A 21,473-nucleotide genomic window follows, 5' to 3' on the forward strand; every position below is an offset into this window, starting at 1 on the left:
GGCAACATTTTTATGCTCCCTTAAAACCCTCAAAAGAGATGCAAGGGGATTCGGCAGGATGTTGATGCCCTCTCTGCTAAATTTATATGCATCAAAACAGATAAAAATAAATTTCACAGCCCATCATAGGAAGGTCCAGTGAATACGGGGTAATACCCCTGGCGTCCGAAGATGGTTCTTCTGATGAATGAAGCCTATTTCTTCCTATCTCAAAGGAGAAGTAAAAGATACTTCAATCCACTGAAGAGGGCCCCGAAGAAGAAGCAGGTCACCTACCAGAGGGGTGAAATCCTCATATCCTGTATATAGGAGTACTTATGACTCTTAAGTGGTGTTTTTGTTTTCTCTTCCTTAACACAAGTTTGTGGTTATTTTTTGTTTAACTATGTAACCTGTGTGGTGGTCCATACCTGTCGCCTTCCTTGTTTGAAAAATAATTTGACAGTGGATGAAATAGTCACATACATTTACTTCAAAGAACAATCAGTAAGTCATACTAATCCTCTCTATACTCCCAATTAATTAATTGAATTACACCCAAATTATCATCACAACCAATCGAGAAACAACTGAAGATTAGTGTGTATGGCCCTGCCAAGCTCCCCAGTAATAATATTTAGATAAAGATTCGCAGCTGGGACAAAACCATGCCAACAGGAGGGACTTTAAGTCCCATCCTTGTACATATTGTACTTACACTGCTCAAAAAAATAGCGTTGTTCCTAGTGGGTACATTTACAGTGTCACTGAAAAAAAAATACATCATCTGTTAAGGGATAAACCTACCATACATTTTAATTATCGAACCAAGAAAACATAAAATGTTATGAAATAGGAATTTCAGTGAATTATTAACGTAGTCAAGGGTGAACTGGAAGTCGGATATTAAAGCACTGATAAATTAAATGAAATGAAGAGACATATAATAATGTGACCTTCTTAATCATCAATTGATGTTTGTGGGTTATAGGCTTAAATCCTGTTTTTATTACAAAATCTACTTAAATCCACTGTCAAATGAATAAATGTTAGCTGAAAATGGTTGCACTGATATAAGCAGTCAGTTTACTTTAGTAGCTGTTTGCTCACCTCATTTTGCCAACATATTCTTTTGAAATGCATTATGGTTTATGATTAAAGGAATCCAAGATACAGTGGGAGAGAGGACACACTGATAAGACTGAAAGCAAATAAGTTGTTGCGAAAGATACAGTGACCAACAGATTCACCAAAACAAATAGAACTGCAGTCTGTAGCGAGGGATTAGCACAGGACACAACTTGAACTGTGTCTTTTTAGAGAGCTATCATTGGAAAGAAACAAAAATATAGTGACGAATAGTATGTATAAGAAGCAGCAGAAAATTCAAAAGAAGGTAGAGTGGAGAGAGATAATCATGGTCTTGGGGATATGAAACAGGCCAAGAGAAATGCAGACATTTAATGAGGCATGTAGAGGAGTTATTTATATTTGGGCTGTGTTGCGCTTGACACAAAATGTGGACAATAACCTTTGTTATGCACCTGCAAAAAACATTCACAGGGAGAGAGACGTGATAAACAAGCGTGTACAGAGACTTGTTTAAGCTTGGGTAAGAAACGGATGACAAGTGGACGAGAGAGACAACCAGGTAAAAACTAGGAGACATGGAGAGAGAATCAAGAGAGGCTACTGTCTGACATAGCAAGCAGGAGCTTTATTTAAGAAACAGTGAGATATGGAGACAGATTAGACGAAGAAAGCAACTGATGTGGAAGGAGAAAAGACAGGAAAAGAGATGGAACGTGCAGGCTGAGTTAGGGTTGATGTAATAAGCATATTGGAGAGGAATTTAGATGGCGAGGCAAAGCTGAGTAAGACGGAGATCACGGATAGAAGAAATGAGAGGGAGGAGCAGGAATGCAGAGTGAAAAAAGATACATTCCAGTATGGTGAGAATTCTCGACTGGGAAAAGGAAATACATAGTCAACGGTAGACAGAATATGGCATAGAGACTGCACTTGGAAAAAGATTCAGTCAGTGAGGATGACATGCACAAATATTATAAATTGGGTAAAAACCCCAAAATAGGGGACAAAGCGAATTCGTTTTTAGAAGGGTTAGAGAACGAAGGACCAAGGGGACATAATGGTAGAAGAAAAGGGGCAGATGGAAGGTAGGGTACATTCTTGAAGATACCAATTTATATGAAAATAAAATTATTATATCCGAGACATAAATTATGAAAAAGAGAAAACAAAGAACAAAATTCAATTGTTTTTACAAGTGTTTCAGTCCCAGGAAAACCAATTTTAGGGCTTTTTATCAACCTACTATACACTTATACAAATGGATAAGTAGTTTGCTGAAGTATCTAAAATTGCCACAGGTTTGTTCTTGAAGAGAGATGATCAAAAAACCTTGGTCTTCACAAATACCTGCACCATCATTCCAGAGCGTTGACAAAATAGCCAGGGCAAACATATAGGCCCTCATTACAACATTGGCGGTCGGTAACCGCTGCCCGCCAAGTTGTAACCGCCGTGCGGCCGCCGATGCGGCCGCACTCCTGCGGTTACCATAATGAGATCACCGCTGGGCCGGCGGGCGGGAACCAAGTTTCCATCCGCCAGCCCAGTGGGGATGTCGGCCGCAACACGGGAGCCGGCTCCAAATGGAGCCGGCAGTGTTGCAGCAGTGCGACGGGTGCAGTTGCACCCGTCGTGCTTTTCACTGTCTGCTATTCACTGTTGCTGTTGGTGTTTCCATGCAACACCCATTCCTTTTGACACTTCCCCAGATTTACGAAAAATTGTAAACCTGAGGCAGCGCCAAAAACTAGCACCAACCCAGGGGTGGTGTTAGATTGGCGCAACAAGGAGAAATACTTTTATTTCTCCTCGTTTTTGCTTTATCTATGTGTGCTGCGTAGAAAGAGTGAAATGCTATTAATGATTGTTTATGTGCAGGAAGGTGTTCCTCCCTGCACATAAACAATCATTGCATACTGATGATTTGCTACTTCAATATATGCTGCATTCTGCAGCACATATAAAAGTAACAAATCACCATTAATGATTGTTTATGTGCAGGAGGGGACTCCTTCCTGCCCATAAACAATAATTCCCTGCAAGGCAGACACCCTTACACTATTGTGCAAGGGTGCCTGCGTTGGCGTTAGAAGACTAATTTTAGCAGAAGCACTAGGGAACCCACAGGGGTTCACTGTATAAATGTAAGTATGGCACATCCCTGTATTTTTTTAATGTTGGATTGCGGTGCTGCCAAATTTGGTGCAGCTCTGTGCTCCAACATTTCCTTGTAAATAAAGCCTTTACTTTCACAGTATTCTTGTCCTCAATACTTTTGGCACAATATTATGTCCAAACAATATTTTAAACACAACATTTTGTCCAAACAGCATGAATCCACATCAAACTGGCATTTGAGCTACCCAGGAATCAATCACAACTCTAGTCATTAGGTATTTTAACAATTTTATTAATGAATGGAAGTTTGGTTAGGATGCAACATTGTTAACTAATTCTACTGTAGAATCCGACAAGGCAATAATGGAAAGAAAGAATTCTGAATTAGATGCTCTGACTACCACTAGGTGGTGAATCTTGTCAACGTCCGTGTTGTGTCCTGATGAAAGGAGACATGACACAGTGAAGGGTTCCACTCCTTTATTCAGCACGATCTCTGACCAGCAACCTGCTTGGACCTCTGCTGTATAACTAATGCCTTTCCTTTTCTGCCCAGAACTCCTCCAACCAGGTCTCCCACTTCCAGCCAGCTGTGATAGTCAGAACTTCAGTCGGAGGCAGCCATACAGTCCTAGAAAGCCCGACTCTACACCTCCCTGTTTAAATATGAGCCCCATTGTTCTCACTGAATTCAGATGTCTGAAATAAGCTGACATGGCCTGGTCACAACTCAGCCTGACAAAGTTGGTACCACCAGAGGAGTTGGCTCAGTAACCATCAGGTCACACAAGACATCCACTAGTACCAGAGGGCTCCATGTCATGCTAAGGGTTGGGGCTGTTGTTGTTCTGAGTGTCCTTTGTGGCCTGAAAGTTTCAAATATTCACGGTGATGGACTTCCTCTGGAGAGATGCTGTGACCTTGCTCCTTTTGACTGTCGTTACTTGGAGTGGGTTGGTGTCAAAGAGGGTGTCCATTTTCCTCCGTTGTCTCTGCTTAACCACTAACCAATTGCTGCCTTCAGGGAGAATTCCCTCCTTTCGCCACTCAGTGGCCACATGCACTCATCTTCTTCTTCTTTTCCTGGCCAGTTGCCTTGACTCTGTCTGGGTTCATCTGCTATTCATGAGATTATTGTGGTAATTTGGTGCGAACTGACCTATTGAACATAAGCGTGCAGGACTCTCCTCAGTTGTTGAGTGCAGAGTGTTTTGATAAGCCTGCAGAACTTAACAGAGGGATTGTTCAAGCACCAGTCCTTCTTCAGTGACTTGCTGTACAGTCTGATTAAGGGAGCCTATGATTCGTTCTACTATTCTGTTGGCTTGAGGCCAGAGTTGAGTAATCCGGTGATGCTCAATCTCCAGGTGGTTCGGGAATTTTCTGAAGTTACCACTGGTGAATGGTGGCCAATTGTCAGACTTCAGGATTTTGGGAAATCCCCAACTTGCAACGATGTCATCCAGTGTCCAGATTACCTAGGCAGCTCCAGTAAATGAGACTATTGGGAATCAGGAGTATTCGTCTACTACCATTAGAAGATTCTTGCCAGACTTGAGTGGGCCGAAGAATTCAACTGCTATCCTCTCCCACATACTCTCTGGTATTTCTGACATCTCCAGAGGCATTTGTCACATGGCTGGTGACAGGCAGTTGCACAGGTGACACTTTTGAATTTCTGTCTCTACTATAGCATCTAAACCAGGGAACCATAGTCTTTCTCGGAGTGCCCTTTCAGTGGCAACTATCCCTTGGTGTCCTTCCTGTGCTAGGTAAATGTCTTGTTTGTGGAGTTTCTTAGGGACCATGATCCTGTGAGGACGAGTCCCTCTCGTATAACTGCCAATTTGTTCCTGAAGTTGTCAAAGGCTTTGATCTCCTCAGAGTCACCGCTCCGCTCTTTGCTGTGTTTCCATTTGTGCCGGTCGATGAGGTGCATGACAATGGCTAGATTGCTGTCTACTTTTGTGGTGTTGGCCCTTTGAGGAATCAAAAGTGTGGAGGTCACTCTCGTGCTACCTATGAATTGAAGGTATTCCTCAGCAATGGACAAGTTCCAATTCATCAGGTGCAGTGGCTGTCTGGAAAATAAGTCAGTTGGATTGTGTACCTTTTCTGTTTTTTGAACAATGGTGTTGTCATACTCCAGGAGGTGTAGTCCCCATGGTTTCATCCTGGGAGGAATTTTAGATTTGGGGTTCCCAAAGAGTGTTAGGAGAGTCTGCTGGTCTGCTATGATGGTGCACAATTTGCTATATAGGAAGACATGGCAAGGTTCTCCTCTTCCTTGGTTTAGGGTAGAGCTTCTCAGTTTCAGATAGACTTCTGCTAGTATAGGCAACAGTTAGATGCTGGGACTCCAGGGTTCCACAGTGTTGTGCCAAGATGGCTTCAATACCCAGTGAACTGGCATCGACAATCACTTCTATGGACAGTGTGGGGTCAAAATAAGCCATAATAGTGGCCTTGGCAAGGCCAGCCTTTATCTGTTAAAAACTATGTTTGCATTCCAGGGCCACTGGAAGACCACCTTCTGCCTTGGGAGGTGATGAAGCGGGGCACTGATGGTGGCATAATTTCAAGTGTTTCTTACACAATACTATCCATATCTATAAAGCATCAGAGTGTCTCATGGTAGGCTTGCAGCTGTTAAGAACGCAACATTATACGGATCAGGCATCATACCTTCTCCCGAGAACAGGTGCCCTAAGAATTTCCATTCGGTTCTACGGAATTCACATTTGTCCGTGTTGATAGTGAGACTGGCTTCACATAGTAGATGGCAGACCTTGTTCAGTGCATCGTCATGTGCTTTGCGTGTGGGCCAAAAGACTAGAATAGTGTCACTGTAGTTTAACACATTGGATATAAGTTCAGTGAACCAGCAATGACCTCATGGAAGATTTCAGCACCTGATGAGTTCAGTCTCTTGTAGCACAAAATGGCCCAAAAAGTCATGATGCAGCAGCACAGTTCCTCCAGTTTGATCTGATGTTAGCCTTTGTTGAGTTCAACCTTGGAGATGAGCTTCACTCCATAGATCTGGGTGATCATGCCTGGATGTGCGGACCGTGGTGCCGTTCATGTTCTATCACCTTCTTGGGCTGATACAGATCAACGCATATTCAGACATCCCCTTTTCTGTCCTTTGTTTATATCTACAACAATGGGAGACATCCAGGGAATGGGGCCTTCAGGCGATTCAATAATGTTGAGGCATAGAAGGTTTCTGATCTCTTTCTTCACTGCCTCTTGCAGTTAGAATGCAACTCTCCTGTGTCTCTGTTCCTCTAGGTGAACACTCTTATCGAAATGAATGTGAACGCAGTCATCTTCCAGCTTGCTAATGCCACTGAAGAAAGCTGGGAGGTGATGAGCAATGCCTGGGTCTGTCTCAATGGTAGCTGATGGAGATGAATCCCATTGCATCTGCCATGGCAAAACTGAGGAGGCAAGCCCCCAACATCTAGCCTTGCAGCACATGAATAGGCGCCATGATGATGCTTGTGCCATATATTCCAGTCACTTTGAACAAGCCATAAAGGTGAAGAGACTGCACGTGTGAACACTTTGATGGGGGATTGCGAGATCTTTGGAACTGGTTCAAGTTCAGTGAAACATTGAAATGACATCACATTTATTGACCCCCGATTATGAAAGGTATGGACTGTTTGTTCAAATCCACATGAGCAACTAGGCAATTGCGGGTGGCCTTCAGCAGGTGTACCTAGTGGATAAGCTCAGTCTCTGAGTGTACATGCATGAGGCCCAATCAGGTCAAGGAAGGCAGACAGAGAACTATGGGAACAGGTGCTTGACAGACCGGAAGTAGAAAGTGGTGGGGTACTTCTCCTCATGTAGGTGAGGGATGCTGTGAACTTCTCTGTGCAGTGTATTGGTGTGTTCTCTGCTGACACATAGATTTTTCATTGAGTCTCAGTCAGTTGCACACAGCCTTGAGGTCAACTAGGTCTCATCCTCTGATGACCAAAGCACCACTGTTGTTGATGCATTTCATGGTGCAGCCACTCAGTTTAAAGGTGACTCGCGGTCGCGGGGATACAGAGCAGCGTATAGACATCATCATGAGGTATCCATCCTCCTCACTATCACTGGCTGGTGATGTGGTGGAATGAGTGAGGGCAAAGGGGGCAGCTGGCCTGTGTGTGCTATCATGACACTTCACACCAGATGGCAGGGCCTGTTGCCTGACTTGTGACTGCTTCGGCTTTCATGACTTGGTTTGTCCCTGTGTCTGCTGTGGTTGGAAGGTTGGTGCTTTGTTTGGGCTCCACGGATGTGGTTTTCGATTGCACACCTGCCCGAGTGTTGGGCACTTGCCATCATGAGGGTATGCCAAACCACACCTGTAGCATGAGCTTGCAACTTCCAGAAATCACAGTTTGTGCTTGTCTTTCCACATCCAATGGCCACTTTCAGTGGCTAGCACTGCCCCACTGGTTGTCACATTCCCTTCCATGGCAGCTGCTTGTTTGTCAGCATCTTAATCTGTGTGGGCTGTGGCCAGCATCTTTTCAACAGAGTGTGTTTCTCTCAGTATTCACCTTCTGAAGGGTTCAGATTGACAGCCATCTATGACTCTGAGGTTCATAACTTCCTCATTGGAAAGTTTGTTGAACTGGCAGTGCTTGATGAGGTATTCTAAGTGCCCTACAAAGTCGTCCATTGAACCTCCTAGTTGCTGGCTAGCTTTGCCAAATGTGTAATGTTCATAGTTCACATTGGTGGCATTGTAAAATTTCTTGGCAAGTTCGTCTTTCACTTTTTGGCCTCTTCTTTTGTTTTGTTTTTGAGGGCCTCTTTAATGCCATCTTCTGAGAGGTTCTTGAAGAAACAAATCACCTTGGTTTTATCTGATTCTTCTGGGGTTTCAATGAGGTCATTGAGTTTCTCAGTCCAGTCCACCATGCCCCAATGTAGTGCTTATTGGACATGTCAAATGGGCGGCTGCTTCAGGAATGTGGCAGCATTGTATGCGGGCTGTCTATCAGTAGACATGGCAGCTTGGAGCGAGGCACGCACCTTGCGCTTGCAGTGCAGATGTAGGGTTCACGGACAGTCACTGTGTCTGTGACTCACTGGACATGGCTACTACCAGTGAGATGCTGGTTCAAGGCTGGAAGCAACCAGGGACTGTCACAATTTAAAATGGCCCCCAAGTAGATGCAGACTCAAGGTAGGGGCGAAGTGGTGGGTCTTCCCTCCCCATGATGGCTGCCAGCAGAGAACAGGGCCTGTGTGTGCCTCAAATGCAAAAACAACAGATTATGGATGAAATGCAGAACAAATCTAACATTCATCCCCAGTCACAGATCTGGGTTTAATCCATCAATGTTTTTGCTTGCCATACCATTCCAGTTTGGATCCAGCCATATGCAGAACACTCTTGACCCGACACCCCATGGGAACAGTCCAGTCCAAACTGCCAGGCCAGGTCTTCCCTAGACCAGAAACAAGCATCCTGGTACCAGTTTTGAGGTATCACCCCTCATCAGACAGGCTAGCTTGAATCTTGTGGCCTAGCGAGCACGGGACCCACATCTCGGCATACCCTTCCCACTTAAGGCAGCAAAATGAAAAACAACAGATGATGGATGGAATGTGGAACAAATCAAACATTCATCCCCAGTCACAGATCTGGGTTTAATCCATCAGTTTTTTTGCTTGCCATGCCATTCCAGTTTGGATCCTGCCATATGCAAAACAGTCTTGACCCTGCTCCCCGTGGGAACAGTCCAGCCCAAACTGCCAGGCCAGGTCCTCCCTGGACCAGAAATAAGCATCCTGGGAATGGTTTTGAGGTATCACCCCTCATCAGACAGGCTAGCTTGAGTCTGGTGGCATAGTGAGCACAAGACCCACGTCTTGGGATACCCTTCCCACTTAGGACAACAAATGCAACAGATGATGGACGGAATGCAGAACAAATCAAACATTCACTCCCAGTCACCTGGGTATGCCTCCCCAATTCAAGATGGCAGCCAGCAGGGAACAAGGCCTAGATGCCAGTGAGTACTGGGGATGCTGAGATGCCTGAAGAGGCTTCACAACGTGCTGCAGGAGTCAAGATGTAATGATAGGCAGTGATAAAAGTGTTCCTTAGAGGTGTTGGGGCTCAGGCGACTCTAGGGGTGCCAAATGTGATGTTTTCAGAAGCTGCAGCCATAGAGCCATCTTGAGGGAGAGCGGCCGGGGGTTGTAGGGGTGAGACACACCCTTGTGGTGAGCCAATGAGCACGCTGATAGGTGAGCTGTCAGGGCTGGTTGACTGCTGCGTGTCAGGTCAATCCCATCATTGTTGCCTCTTTTGTGTCCAGATGAAAGGAGATACAACACAGTAAAGAGTTTAACACCTTTATTCAGCACAGTCTCTGACCAGCAACCTGCTCGGGCCTCTGTTGTGGAACTTATGCCTTTTGCCCAATACCCCTCCTATCCTGTCTCCCCCTCTGGATGGCTGTGATAGTCACAGCTTAATTTGGAGGAGACCACAGTGTAATAGAAAGCCCAACCCTACAGCCTTTATAATAGCTTGTGCACTGGCACGTCCCCAGCACTTGCCTCATTCCTTATAGTCATAGTTACCCTTCTGGTCATCCTGTCAAGGTTCCCTTCCTCTTTATTGTGCAGGCACCCGTCCTATGGCTCCCTACCCCTTTTCAAATAATATGTTTACTCCTTTTGGTTCGCTAAAGCAACATCCTCAATGTTATAACTCCAGAGCAGATCGTCCGTTTCCAGTATTTCACAGTAGCCAGCTTGCTGTCATCTGTTTGAAGGTTCAGAGACCTTTTACACATGCTTTACAATTCCTGTCTATGTCTCAATTACAATTTTGTTAATCAAAACTACAATACTAACTTACAGGGCCGGCTTTAGAGCTGGTGATGCCCTGTGCAAGTCTTTTTGTCACCCCGCACCTTGACCACTTCCTCGGATTTCGGCCTCACTACCACCCGGCAAATGTGTCCCTCATCTCTCATAGACCCCCTTTCACATACCTTCATTTTAAAGTGCTTGTAAAGACTGGTTTTACTAATCCACTTAGCTATACATATAAAATATAGTTCTGTTCTTTGCATCAGGCATATTAACCCTCTGCTCCACTTTATGGCGGATCAAAGCTGCCACCAGACAAAACTCCCATCTCTCTCCCAAGCAGCAACATTAATCATAAGAGGTATATTGACATTTGAATTGCTTCCTGAAGGCGGGACGAAGAAGGAACTGTTCAGCAGGTGTTTTTAAATCACAGTTTTCCTAAGCTCTTGCTAAACACAGCTACCCCTGAGGTCAACGCCCTCCAATCCAGGCCAGCACCCGGTGCGACTGCACCGCTCGCACCTCCCTAAAGCTGGCGCTGCTAAATAATAATAATAATAATAATAATAATAATAATAATAATAATAGCAATACTGGTGATGATGATGATGATGACAAAGATAATAATAATAAAAGTAATAACATTATTAAGGCATGGATTTGAATAATTACAGCAGTAGCAATTGCACTAATAGCACTATGAACACGAATTTCAACTTTGTCTCCACTCTTTGTTCTGACAGCATTGGCCCCCTAAAAAAGGGTAACAGATACATATTTAAGCCCTTTCACTGTGCCACTTACCTTGTAAAAAAGCAGAACTTAATATATTTTTAAATGGTGGTGGCTAACAGAGAGGTGTTTTTTCCTTTTTTGCAGAAAAAGTTTGCTGAAGCACAGCAAGTGGGATATCAAAATTCTTCGAAGCACAGCCTTCCCATTGAAGTTTATGTGAGTAATAGATGTACAAGCAAAGTCTGTATGTTATTGAAAGAAAAGCACATAGAAATATGTCTATACTCTTTTAATGTGCATAATGGTTTAATGTTTTATTTACAAAAAAAACTTTAAAAATATCTAAATAAAGTACATGTACATGAGGAAGTCTGTTTGATCAGCTTCTCAGGGCAATGAACACTCCTGCACTGGTGTATACACTGAGTGAGCGCTGTTTTTTTTTCTTTCATATCGAGGAGGGGTACTATATTTGGATTTGCCAGTATGAGCCACTGGTGATAGCATGACAAGCTGCCTGAAGTGGGAGTGTTGGAGGGGAGGGGGGAAGCGCAGCATGGTTCCTTGAGGTGGACTGGTGGTGGGGGCAGCTGGAGGTGAGGGGGGAGCGAGAGAGAGGGAGAGGGAGAGAGAGAAAGAGAGCTTTACTTGACATATATATTCCTTATTCTCTGCTAATATTTTTTACAAATTGGCCTATACTGTGTTTTTGGGGTTTTCTCTTGTCATGTTACACATTTTGTTATTTGGATTATTATTGGATATAACCGGAGTGAGTTTCACCTTTCGAGTTCCAGCTAGAAATATAGCTATTTCGAAAAGTAACCCAACAGAATTCTTGACATTTTAGTTGCAAGTAACCTTCGTTATCAGCATTCAGCATGTTTTTAACAATGACCTTGCTAAGAAATAGGGGATGGATTTACACAAAATGTCTGCATTGTGTAGATTTCTGACTTGTGTTCCAATTACAACTTGCCGCAAAAAAACTGTTGTTATTTCACATCTGCTAAAGTGCAATTTGCCCTGAACTCTTGGGGCCTAATTATCAAAGGTAAACTTATAATTTTGTGTAACTTCACCAACGTTTAATATTCACAAAGGGATTTACGAGTAGTATATTTATAAGTGCAGAGTCCCCACACATAAAAAGCTAGCACTATGCTATATTTTTACGGAGGGGTGTTGCGTTGAAGGGGGCTGTTTTTGGTGTTACAATCCCCTAAAAAATGAATTTTCTGATAAATATTTAGGTACAGGTACTCTTATTTGGATTTCACCTGAGATTTATGCATGCACACACTGACAAAAACACACACCCTCTCTCTCATCTCTGTTTTGAAAGCCCTAATAAAGTTCATTATTTTACAAAGTATTGTGCTTCTATCACTCAGTACTCCTACCAATCACACCTGCTAAATTGCAATTTGCCCTGGACTCTTGGGACCTGATTCACAAGGCTAAACTTATACTTTTGTGTAAGTTAACAAACATTTGATATTCACAAAGGGATTTACGAGTAGTATCTTGTTGAGTGTGGAGTACCCATACATAAAAAGATAGCATTATACTATCTTTTCACAGAGGGGTGTAGCTTCAGGGGGGTTGTTTTTGGTGTTATAATCCCCTAATAAATGTTTTTTCTGATGAATAAATAGTTGGGTACAGGCACTCTTAGTTGGATTTCACTTGGGATTTATCCATGCACACACAGACAAAAACACACACTCTCTCTCATCTTTGTTTTGAAAGCCCTAAAAAAAGTTAATTATTTTATAAAATATTGTGCTTCTCTAACTTAGTACTCTGACTAATGTACACTGCTGTTGCTTTCCACTGCTTCTTAAACCCCTCTCATATACACAAAGGAACAGCATGCAAGGAGCTCACACACCATTGCTCAATGGCGCCCCGTTACAATAAGGTAAAACCACATTGAAGAAACCTCGAAAACTCTTATCAGAATTATCTCTCTGTGCGGTGTTATTGTAACATGCAATACAAGGCAGTAAGCTGTTTCTAGTGTCAATTTTGTTGTAGTGTGACAATGACAGGGGATGTGGCGTTTGCACTTTGGTGTCAAATGTGTAAAAAATAATTTCTAGTACAATCGTATTGACTATTGTGTCACTGGGAAGCATTTAACTTCATTTGTATGGCAAAAATGGCATTATATTAATAAAAACCTTTGTATGTACATATTTTCTATTATTTACTTATTATGCATACATTACAGCAAGGTCAGGCAGTCATTTGTAAGTATACAACGAGTGTAATGAAACATCAACATGGTATCCAGGAGTGGAACACGCTCAATTAAACACCTAACATAAGCCTAAATTTGAGATTGCCTCCCATTTAGTTTTCTTTTGATATAGTCATTCTTAGCACCTCGTTCTCCTTTATATCCATTTATCTATTCTTTACTTTCTGCATATTTTAACCACGTTTTCCTACGTTGACCATTTCTGCCTCCTTTTTCGATTAACTTCAGTTTTTTAATTATCCCCTTGTTTTTCCATATCTATTGCCATCAGGTTTCATTGGGTGTTTTGTTGTTGTATGACGTCTTTTGCCATTCCTCCCACACTGAATTCTGTTATGACCAGTTACAACTGTCTAGCCATTATTAAAATGTTCCAAGTATTTAGTATCAATTTAAAACAAATATAGCGAGCGTTTACAATGTTATGAGTCCCACTTTTGCTCGAGTTAGAGCTATTGGCGTTGTAAATTCCTCACTGTACTTTTCTTGCCACATAAATTGAAAAGTAAAACAGTTGACATAAGCAAGACGATTCAAGTGGCACGGCCACCATGAGCATGAGCCCGAAGGAGAGACGCAAAAGGAAAAAGAAGTTCCCTCGCAGTCAAACATATCTGTAAACGTGCAATTATCCATGTAACGGGGTTGATGGCCAAGGTCATAACCAAACCACCCCAAGGAGGGACAAACGTAAAGCATTTACCGATGATAACACAGGAGGTTTGAAAGGCACGCCCATGAACGATTGATAGTGATGGGAATGCGGTGGGCATGGTAAAAAGCCCACAGGACTTACAACAGCCCAGAAGGCTCACTTTTACATTTTCAAGCCGTTTTGAATTCTGTCATGGCATAAGGAAAATTGCAAAGCATGTAAAATATCTGATCATTTCCTCTTGAACTGGGTGATATCCTTTGTAGGAAAGTCCTCCTTTTTTGCCTGATCACCCCCACTCTTTTTGGATAGGTACTGGTGGTTACTGACTCTTGGCTGTGCCCTGGGTACTGCTAACCAGTCCCAGGGCCTGTGCTCTGTGTAAAATGGATATGCAAATTAGGCTAATTATAATTGGCTAAGTGAACCTACCTATAAGTCCCTAGTATATGGTAGGGCATGTAGGTTTAGGGACCACAGCATAGGTGGTGCACACCTAGGTGCACTGCTGAGGTGCCCAGTGTCATTTTAAAAGCAAGCCTGCCTTGCTGGCTACTTTTAAATTAAAGTTATATGCAAATTCGACTTTGGAATTAAAGGTACTTCCAAAGTCTTAAACTACCTTATTTTTACATATAAGTCACCCCTAAGGTGTGCCCTATGTGCCCCTAGGGCTGGGTGCCATGTAACTATAAGCAGGGACTTTATAAAAATAGATTTATAAGCCCTGGTGAGGTAAAAACAGCCAAATTCGTTTTTCCCTCATTGAAGTAAATGGCCTTCATAGGCTAGAATGGGCAGACTTTATTTTAAATTTTAAAGTCTCCTTAAATGTTACATACCAAGAATTTGGTATCAAATTAATTGTTGTAATAAATCCCACAACTTCCAGTTGTTGGATTTATTATAACTTGTTCAGGTAAAAAGTTTAGACTTTACCTAAAAAGTTGCCAATTTCAGCTCTGCATTGTTTTTGCTGCTGTGCTCTGATTGGCCAGCCTGCAGCAGCTTCTGCCAGGCTACTTTGATGAGGTGTGAAGTGGCCTGGCTTCACACAAAGGAATGTGCTTGGGGGAGAGAATCTCCCCTCAGCAGATGGTGAGGCAGGAAGGGGGAGGGCTGCCAAACTGGTCTTCAAAGGCAGAGAAGGACATCTGGAGCACCCAGCAACACCCCCACATCCTGCAACCCCAGACAGCTAGGTGCCCCCTTGATTAGATTAGGAGAGGGCAGGAGAGGGGTGTGTTTATGATTTTTAGCCACACCAGTGGGTGGGCTCAGCCAGATGTAACCTCCAAAAATCAGATTCAGCCATGTTGGATTTTTAGAGACTGTTGCCTTTTGGGATGGATTTTTGCCACACTTCCCAGGAAGTGGTCATCACAGGGGGACGACCCTGTACCTGATTGGAGAACCAGGGCCCCCCTGCTTTTCACCCAGGAGCAAGAATAAAACTGGCAGACCTGCCCCCACACCTCAGATCCCCGCCAACTTTCAAGAAGAAGGAACTTAAGGAGAAGAAGGACTGCCCTGCTGGACCCTGCACTCAGAAGGACTGCACCAGCTGCACACTTGTGCTTCACCACAAGAAGGACTTTGCCTGGCTTCAACTGGTTCAAGGAGGGACTCCCTGTTGGCTACAGGTGAAAAATTGCTATCCAGAGTCCCCTGCACCAACTCCTAAAAAAGAGACCAGTTGACCAATGCCCAGTGGCCAAAAAGGAGTTTGCGCCAGGTGCATTCTGGGAGTTGAAGTCCGCACCCCTCATGGACCATCACAGAACTTCTGGACCCTTGGGGTGAGCTGTGGGCCCCAAAAGAACCTTAAAAGAACATCTGGGTGAAGCCCCAGAAGTTTGGAAAAGATTTGAGAATTTTTGAAAAAAAGCTCCAGAGAGGGACCGACCCGCCGCGGAAATTCTAGCCGGCTTGCCTCAACCGCGACCCGGCCTGACTTCGTGGTTCGTCCCGGTAAAGAAAAACATCCGAAAAAGAGACTAAGTCCGAACGTAAAAAGTTGACCGGGACCTCCCAGCCATCGTATCCGAGAAGGGCTCCACGGACGTCGGATCAAGATCCAGGTTTACCCCGGTCGAAGGATTTTCATCTCGAAAAAACGACTAAGTCCGAAGGTAGAAATCACCACCGAGGAAACCCACATAGCGTATCCGGACAAGGGCTCCAGGAGGTCGGATTCAACTGGCAGGTTCGTCCCGGTGAAGAAAAACTTCAAAATAAAGACTAAGTCAGAAGGTAATTTTTTAACCGAGGCCTCCAGCGACTTGCAGCCGAGCAGGGCTTCATCGCGGTCGGCCTGAAACTTTGACTTTGTCCCGGTCCTGGTGCAACCAGATGACCCGATTGGCGCTTTTTGTTTCTAAGCGCTAGAAAAATAATAATACTTTAAAAATTCATATCTCCGGTTCCCCTGAACCAATTTGATTCGTTTTTGTGTCATTTTAAAGATAAAAATATAAACTATTTTTATAAATTGGTTTTGGATTTTTAAACTGTTTCCTGTGTTTTATTTAATTACTGTTTTGTGATATTTGAATGCTTTACACACTGTCTCCTAAGTTAAGCCTTGACGCTCGTTGCCAAGCTACCAAGGGTTGAGCTGGGATTAATTTACTGAGACCTAACTGTACCTAGGTGGAGGTTAGTGGCTTGTTGCTAGGTGTAGGTACCTACCTGCCCTTACCAATAACCCATTTTCCAACATTTTTGGTGGCAGCGGTGGGATCCTGTACTTGTGTTCAGTATCACGTTACAGTTTAAGTAAAACAAATTAAAAATCCTTTAAATTGTCTTAGTGCAAAAATTCTTTTTTTTTAATTTTTAATTTTTAATTTTTAATTTTTTTTAAAATTAATTATTAATTTGGATTAATTTCTATTATTGAATTTTTGTAATTTTTCTAAATTCTTGTTTCCAATTTTTGCAAAAAGTTTTTGTTGACACAAAACTAGGGAACCATGGAGCTTGATCTGGCTAGCCTACCCACACTGACAGTAGTCCAGCTTAGGGGGTTGTGTATTGAGAGAGGGTTGCCTGCAACCACTGATCTCAGGAAGCAAATCCTGATTAAATCCCTGACAGCATGGGCTGAGGCCCAAGAGGTAGAGACAGAGGAAGCTCCAGAGGAGGAAGAAAAAGGGGAAGATGCTAACTCTAACCACTCAGGGGAGGGAAGGCATCCGAGCCTAAGTGAGGAAGAGGAAGAACGGTCCTCAGTAGATACAGTCACTAGGGGCAGGCCCAAAGCTAGTGGTAGGAAGGGGGTCCCTTCAGGAGGAGAGAACCCATCCATCAGAGAAAGAGAGCTGGAGGCCCAGCTAGCATACATAGCTTTGGAAGCAGAGAAGCTGGCCCTAGAAAAGAAAAAGTGGGCAAGCAAAGAGAAAAGAGATGGTGGCAGCGATAAAGAGGCTGAGGTGTCCCTGGGTGGGGGTTTTGCCCCCAGATTACCCAAAGGGGTGGTTCCTGCCTATGTAGAAGGGGATGACATAGATAAGTGGCTGGGGGCCTTTGAGAGGGCCCTCCAGATGAGGAAAGTCAAGCCTCAGTACTGGGGTTCACTTCTTTGGGAGTTAGTTCCCAACTCTGGGAGGGATAGGCTCCTAACCATGAGTGGGGAGGATGCAGACTCATACCCCAGTATGAAGAGTTGCTTGACTAAAAAGTTTGGTCTGACCCCAGAGCAGTATAGGCTCAAGTTTAGGGACACCCAAAAGACAAGCACCCAGTCCTGGGTGGACTTTGTGGAGATTTCAGTAAAGGCACTGGAGGGCTGGATACAGGGCAACAGGGTAAGTACCTTTGAGGGGCTGTACAATTTGATTATGAGGGAGCACCTTCTAACTAATTGTGTCCGAGAGAGGCTCCGCCAGTATCTAGTAGACTCCAGGTTGACCAACCCCAGAGAGCTGGGGGAGGCAGCAGATGACTGTTTAAGAACTAGGGTTAACCAGAAACCCCCAGGGGGTGATCAGAAAAAGGGAGGACATGGTTCTTCTCAGGGGAAGAACCAGGGGAAAGATGATAAAAAGCCCAAAGAGTCCTCACAAGAGTCCCCAAAAACTTCTCAGGGAGGGGGAGCCCCGAGCCAATTCACTTTTAAAGGGAAAGGGTATCAGGGAAAGAATTTTGATCCTGCTAAAGCAGGAAGGTTTCAGGAGCTTGCTAAGGCCGGCAAGTGTTTTGATTGTCATCAACCTGGACATAAAAGAGGAGATGCTATCTGCTCCAAGAAGCCCCCCACTGGTGGGCAATCCCAGGGGATTGCTAGTGTAGGGTTGGGGGTGGAAGTTGGCCCAGGGGTGGAATCAGGGTACACTGAAGTCACCTTAGTATCCGTGGGTGGGGTGGACATTGCAACTATGGCCACCTTACCTCCCATCATGGAGAGGTATAGGCAGAGGCCTAAAGTCAATGGGACTGAAGTGGAAGCTCTGAGAGATACAGGTGCCAGTGTGACAATGGTCACAGAAAAGCTGGTTTCTCCAGAGCAGGTCTTACCTTGTGTCTTCCACCAGGTGACTTATGCAGATACCAGAACCAAACTCCATCCCATGGCTATGGTGAGTCTGGAATGGGGAGGTGTGACTGGCCCTAAAAAGGTAGCTGTAGCTCCTGCCCTCCCAGTAGAGTGTCTGCTGGGAAATGATCTTGAAGCATCTGAATGGTCAGAAGTGGAGAGAAGGGTCCATGCACAGATGCTGGACCTCCCGGAATGGGTGTGTGCTGTGACCAGGTCACAGGCAGCACAACAGGGAAATGCTGGACACTTGGACCCTGGAACAATGGGCCAAGCCTCCAAGAAAAAGAGAAAGGGCACTGGGTCTGGATTGCCAGCCCCAACAAGTACAGAGGGTCAGGAAGAATCCAACCCTGAGGGGGAGGATCTGAACTCTGAGGGAGGGACACTTTCCCTGCAAACTATGCCTGACTTGGCAGAACTGCAAGGGGCAGGTGGGCCCACCAGAGAAGATTTGTGCCAGGGACAAAGAGAGTGTCCCACTCTTGAGGGCCTGAGGCAGACTGCTGCCAGGCAAGAACAAGGGGATACCAGTGGGTCCCACAAGGTTTACTGGGAGGATGGAGTTCTCTACACTGAGGCAAGGGCCCTCAAACCAGGGGCTACTAGGAGAGTAGTGGTCCCCCAGAAGTATAGAGAATTCCTCCTTACCTTAAGCCATGATATCCCCTTAGCTGGTCATTTGGGACAGACCAAGACCTGGAGCAGGCTGGTCAACCATTTTTATTGGCCCCAAATGTCAGAAAAAGTCAGGGAGTTTTGCAGCTCCTGTGTCACCTGTCAAGCCAGTGGCAAGACAGGAGGCAAACCAAAGGCTCCCCTGATACCACTGCCAGTGGTTGGGACTCCCTTTGAGCGGGTGGGGATTGACATTGTTGGTCCCCTAGACCCACCAACTGCTTCAGGTAACAGGTACATTGTGGTGGTAGTGGACCATGCCACCAGGTACCCTGAGGCAATACCCCTCCGGACAGTCACTGCTCCCACAGTGGCTAGGGCCCTACTTGGTGTGTTCACCAGAGTGGGATTCCCAAAGGAGGTGGTCTCAGATAGGGGCACAAACTTTATGTCAGCCTATCTGAAAGCCATGTGGGATGAGTGTGGTGTTACTTATAAGTTCACCACCCCCTACCACCCACAGACCAATGGTCTCGTGGAAAGATTTAATAAAACCCTGAAGGGCATGATCATGGGTTTGTCTGACAAACTCAGGAGGAGATGGGATGTCCTCCTCCCATGCCTGCTGTTTGCCTACAGAGAGGTGCCACAGAAGGGGGTTGGATTCAGCCCCTTTGAGTTACTGTTTGGGCACCCTGTAAGAGGCCCATTGTGCTTGGTGAGAGAGTCTTGGGAAAAGCCTCTCAAAGAATCCAAGGAGAATGTGCTAGATTATGTACTGGGCCTGCGGTCACGCATGGCTGAGTATATGAAGAAGGCAAGCAGAAACCTGGAAGCCAGCCAGGAGCTCATGAAGCTCTGGCATGATCAAAAGGCTACCCTGCCTGAGTATCACCCAGGACAGCTGGTGTGGGTTTTGGAGCCCATGGCTCCTAGGGCACTACAGGCCAAGTGGACTGGGCCCTATCCAATTCTGGAGAAAAAAGGTGAGGTCACATACTTGGTGGACCTTGGCACCCCCAGTAATCCTCACAGGATCCTGCATGTTAACAGGATGAAACCCCACCAGGACAGGGCAGACATGACCATGCTAATGGTCACTGATGAAGGGAAGGAGGAGGAGGGTGAACCTCTGCCAGACCTCCTGTCCTCAAAGGCAAAAGATAGGTCAGTGGAGGGAGTGGTACTCTCTCCCAAATTGACAGACCAGCAACAAAAAGACTGTAAGCAAGTTTTGGGACAGTTTGCTAGTCTGTTCTCCCTGACCCCAGGACTCACCAATTGGTGTGTCCATGATGTTGACACTGGTGACAGCTTGCCTGTCAAGAACAAGCTGTACAGGCTGTCTGACCAGGTCAAGGCCAACATCAAAGCTGAAGTGGCTAAGATGTTGGACCTCAAGGTAATTGAGCCCTCTGATAGTCCTTGGTCCAGTCCAGTGGTACTGGTGCCCAAAGCTAATCCCCAAGGTGGGAAGAAAGAATTGAGATTCTGTGTGGACTACAGAGGTCTAAACGCAGTCACTAGGACTGATGCTCACCCCATACCTAGAGCTGATGAGCTCATTGACAGGTTGGGGGCTGCCAAATTCCTGAGCACATTTGATCTGACCTCAGGATATTGGCAGATTGCCTTAAGTCCAAGAGCCAAGGAGAGGTCAGCATTTTCCACACCAGAGGGCCACTTTCAGTTCAAGGTGATGCCCTTTGGCATGAAAAATGCTCCTGCCACCTTCCAACGGTTGGTGAACAGAGTTCTATCTGGGTTGGAATCTTTCAGTGCAGCTTATCTGGATGATATAGCTGTATTTAGTTCCACCTGGAAGGACCACCTGGTCCACCTGAAGGAAGTGCTTCAGGCCCTGCTTCAAGCAGGCCTGACTATCAAGGCAAGCAAGTGCCAGATAGGGCAAAGCTCTGTTGTGTACCTGGGCCACCTTGTTGGTGGAGGCCATGTACAACCTCTCCAGCCCAAGATCCAGACTATCCTGGATTGGGAGGCTCCAAAAACCCAGACTCAGGTCAGGGCCTTTCTTGGCCTGACTGGGTACTACAGGAGGTTTGTTCAGAATTTTGGGACCATAGTGGCCCCTCTGACTGAGCTTACCTCCAAGAAACAGCCCAAGAAGGTCATTTGGACCCCAGAGTGTCAGAAAGCTTTTGACACCCTAAAGCAGGCTATGTGTTCAGCACCAGTGTTACTGGCCCCTGACTATAGCAATGAGTTTATAGTCCTAACAGATGCTTCAGAGGAAGGGATTGGGGCAGTGTTAGCACAAGTTAATGAAGAGGGCCATGATCACCCAGTTGCCTTCATCAGCAGGCGACTACTCCCCAGAGAGAAAAAATGGAGTGACATTGAGAGGGAGGCCTTTGCTGTGGTCTGGTCCCTGAAGAAGTTGAGGCCTTACTTGTTTGGCACTCACTTCCGTGTACAAACTGACCACAGACATCTCAGATGGTTGATGCAGATGAGGGGGGAAAACCCAAAACTGTTAAGGTGGTCCATTTCCCTACAGGGGATGGACTTCACAGTGGAGCACAGACCTGGGACTGCCCATGCCAATGCAGATGGCCTTTCCAGGTTTTTCCACTTAGCTGATAAGGACTACCAGGGTGTAGGTTAGTACC

General features: G+C 45.1%; 1 protein-coding gene across 2 annotated transcripts in view; it reads left to right on the forward strand.

Annotated features, from left to right (window-relative positions):
- PTH1R (parathyroid hormone 1 receptor) overlaps positions 1-21,473 on the forward strand; it is a 729,171-nt gene that overhangs the window by 212,812 nt on the left and 494,886 nt on the right. For both annotated transcript variants that reach the window (XM_069210957.1, XM_069210958.1), the window contains exon 2: positions 10,912-10,983. In XM_069210957.1, coding sequence (XP_069067058.1) covers positions 10,912-10,983 — 72 coding nt within the window. The remainder of the gene's footprint in view (positions 1-10,911; positions 10,984-21,473) is intronic.

Source organism: Pleurodeles waltl, chromosome 10 (genome assembly GCF_031143425.1).
Source record: "Pleurodeles waltl isolate 20211129_DDA chromosome 10, aPleWal1.hap1.20221129, whole genome shotgun sequence".
NCBI classification, from domain to species: Eukaryota; Metazoa; Chordata; class Amphibia; order Caudata; family Salamandridae; genus Pleurodeles; species Pleurodeles waltl.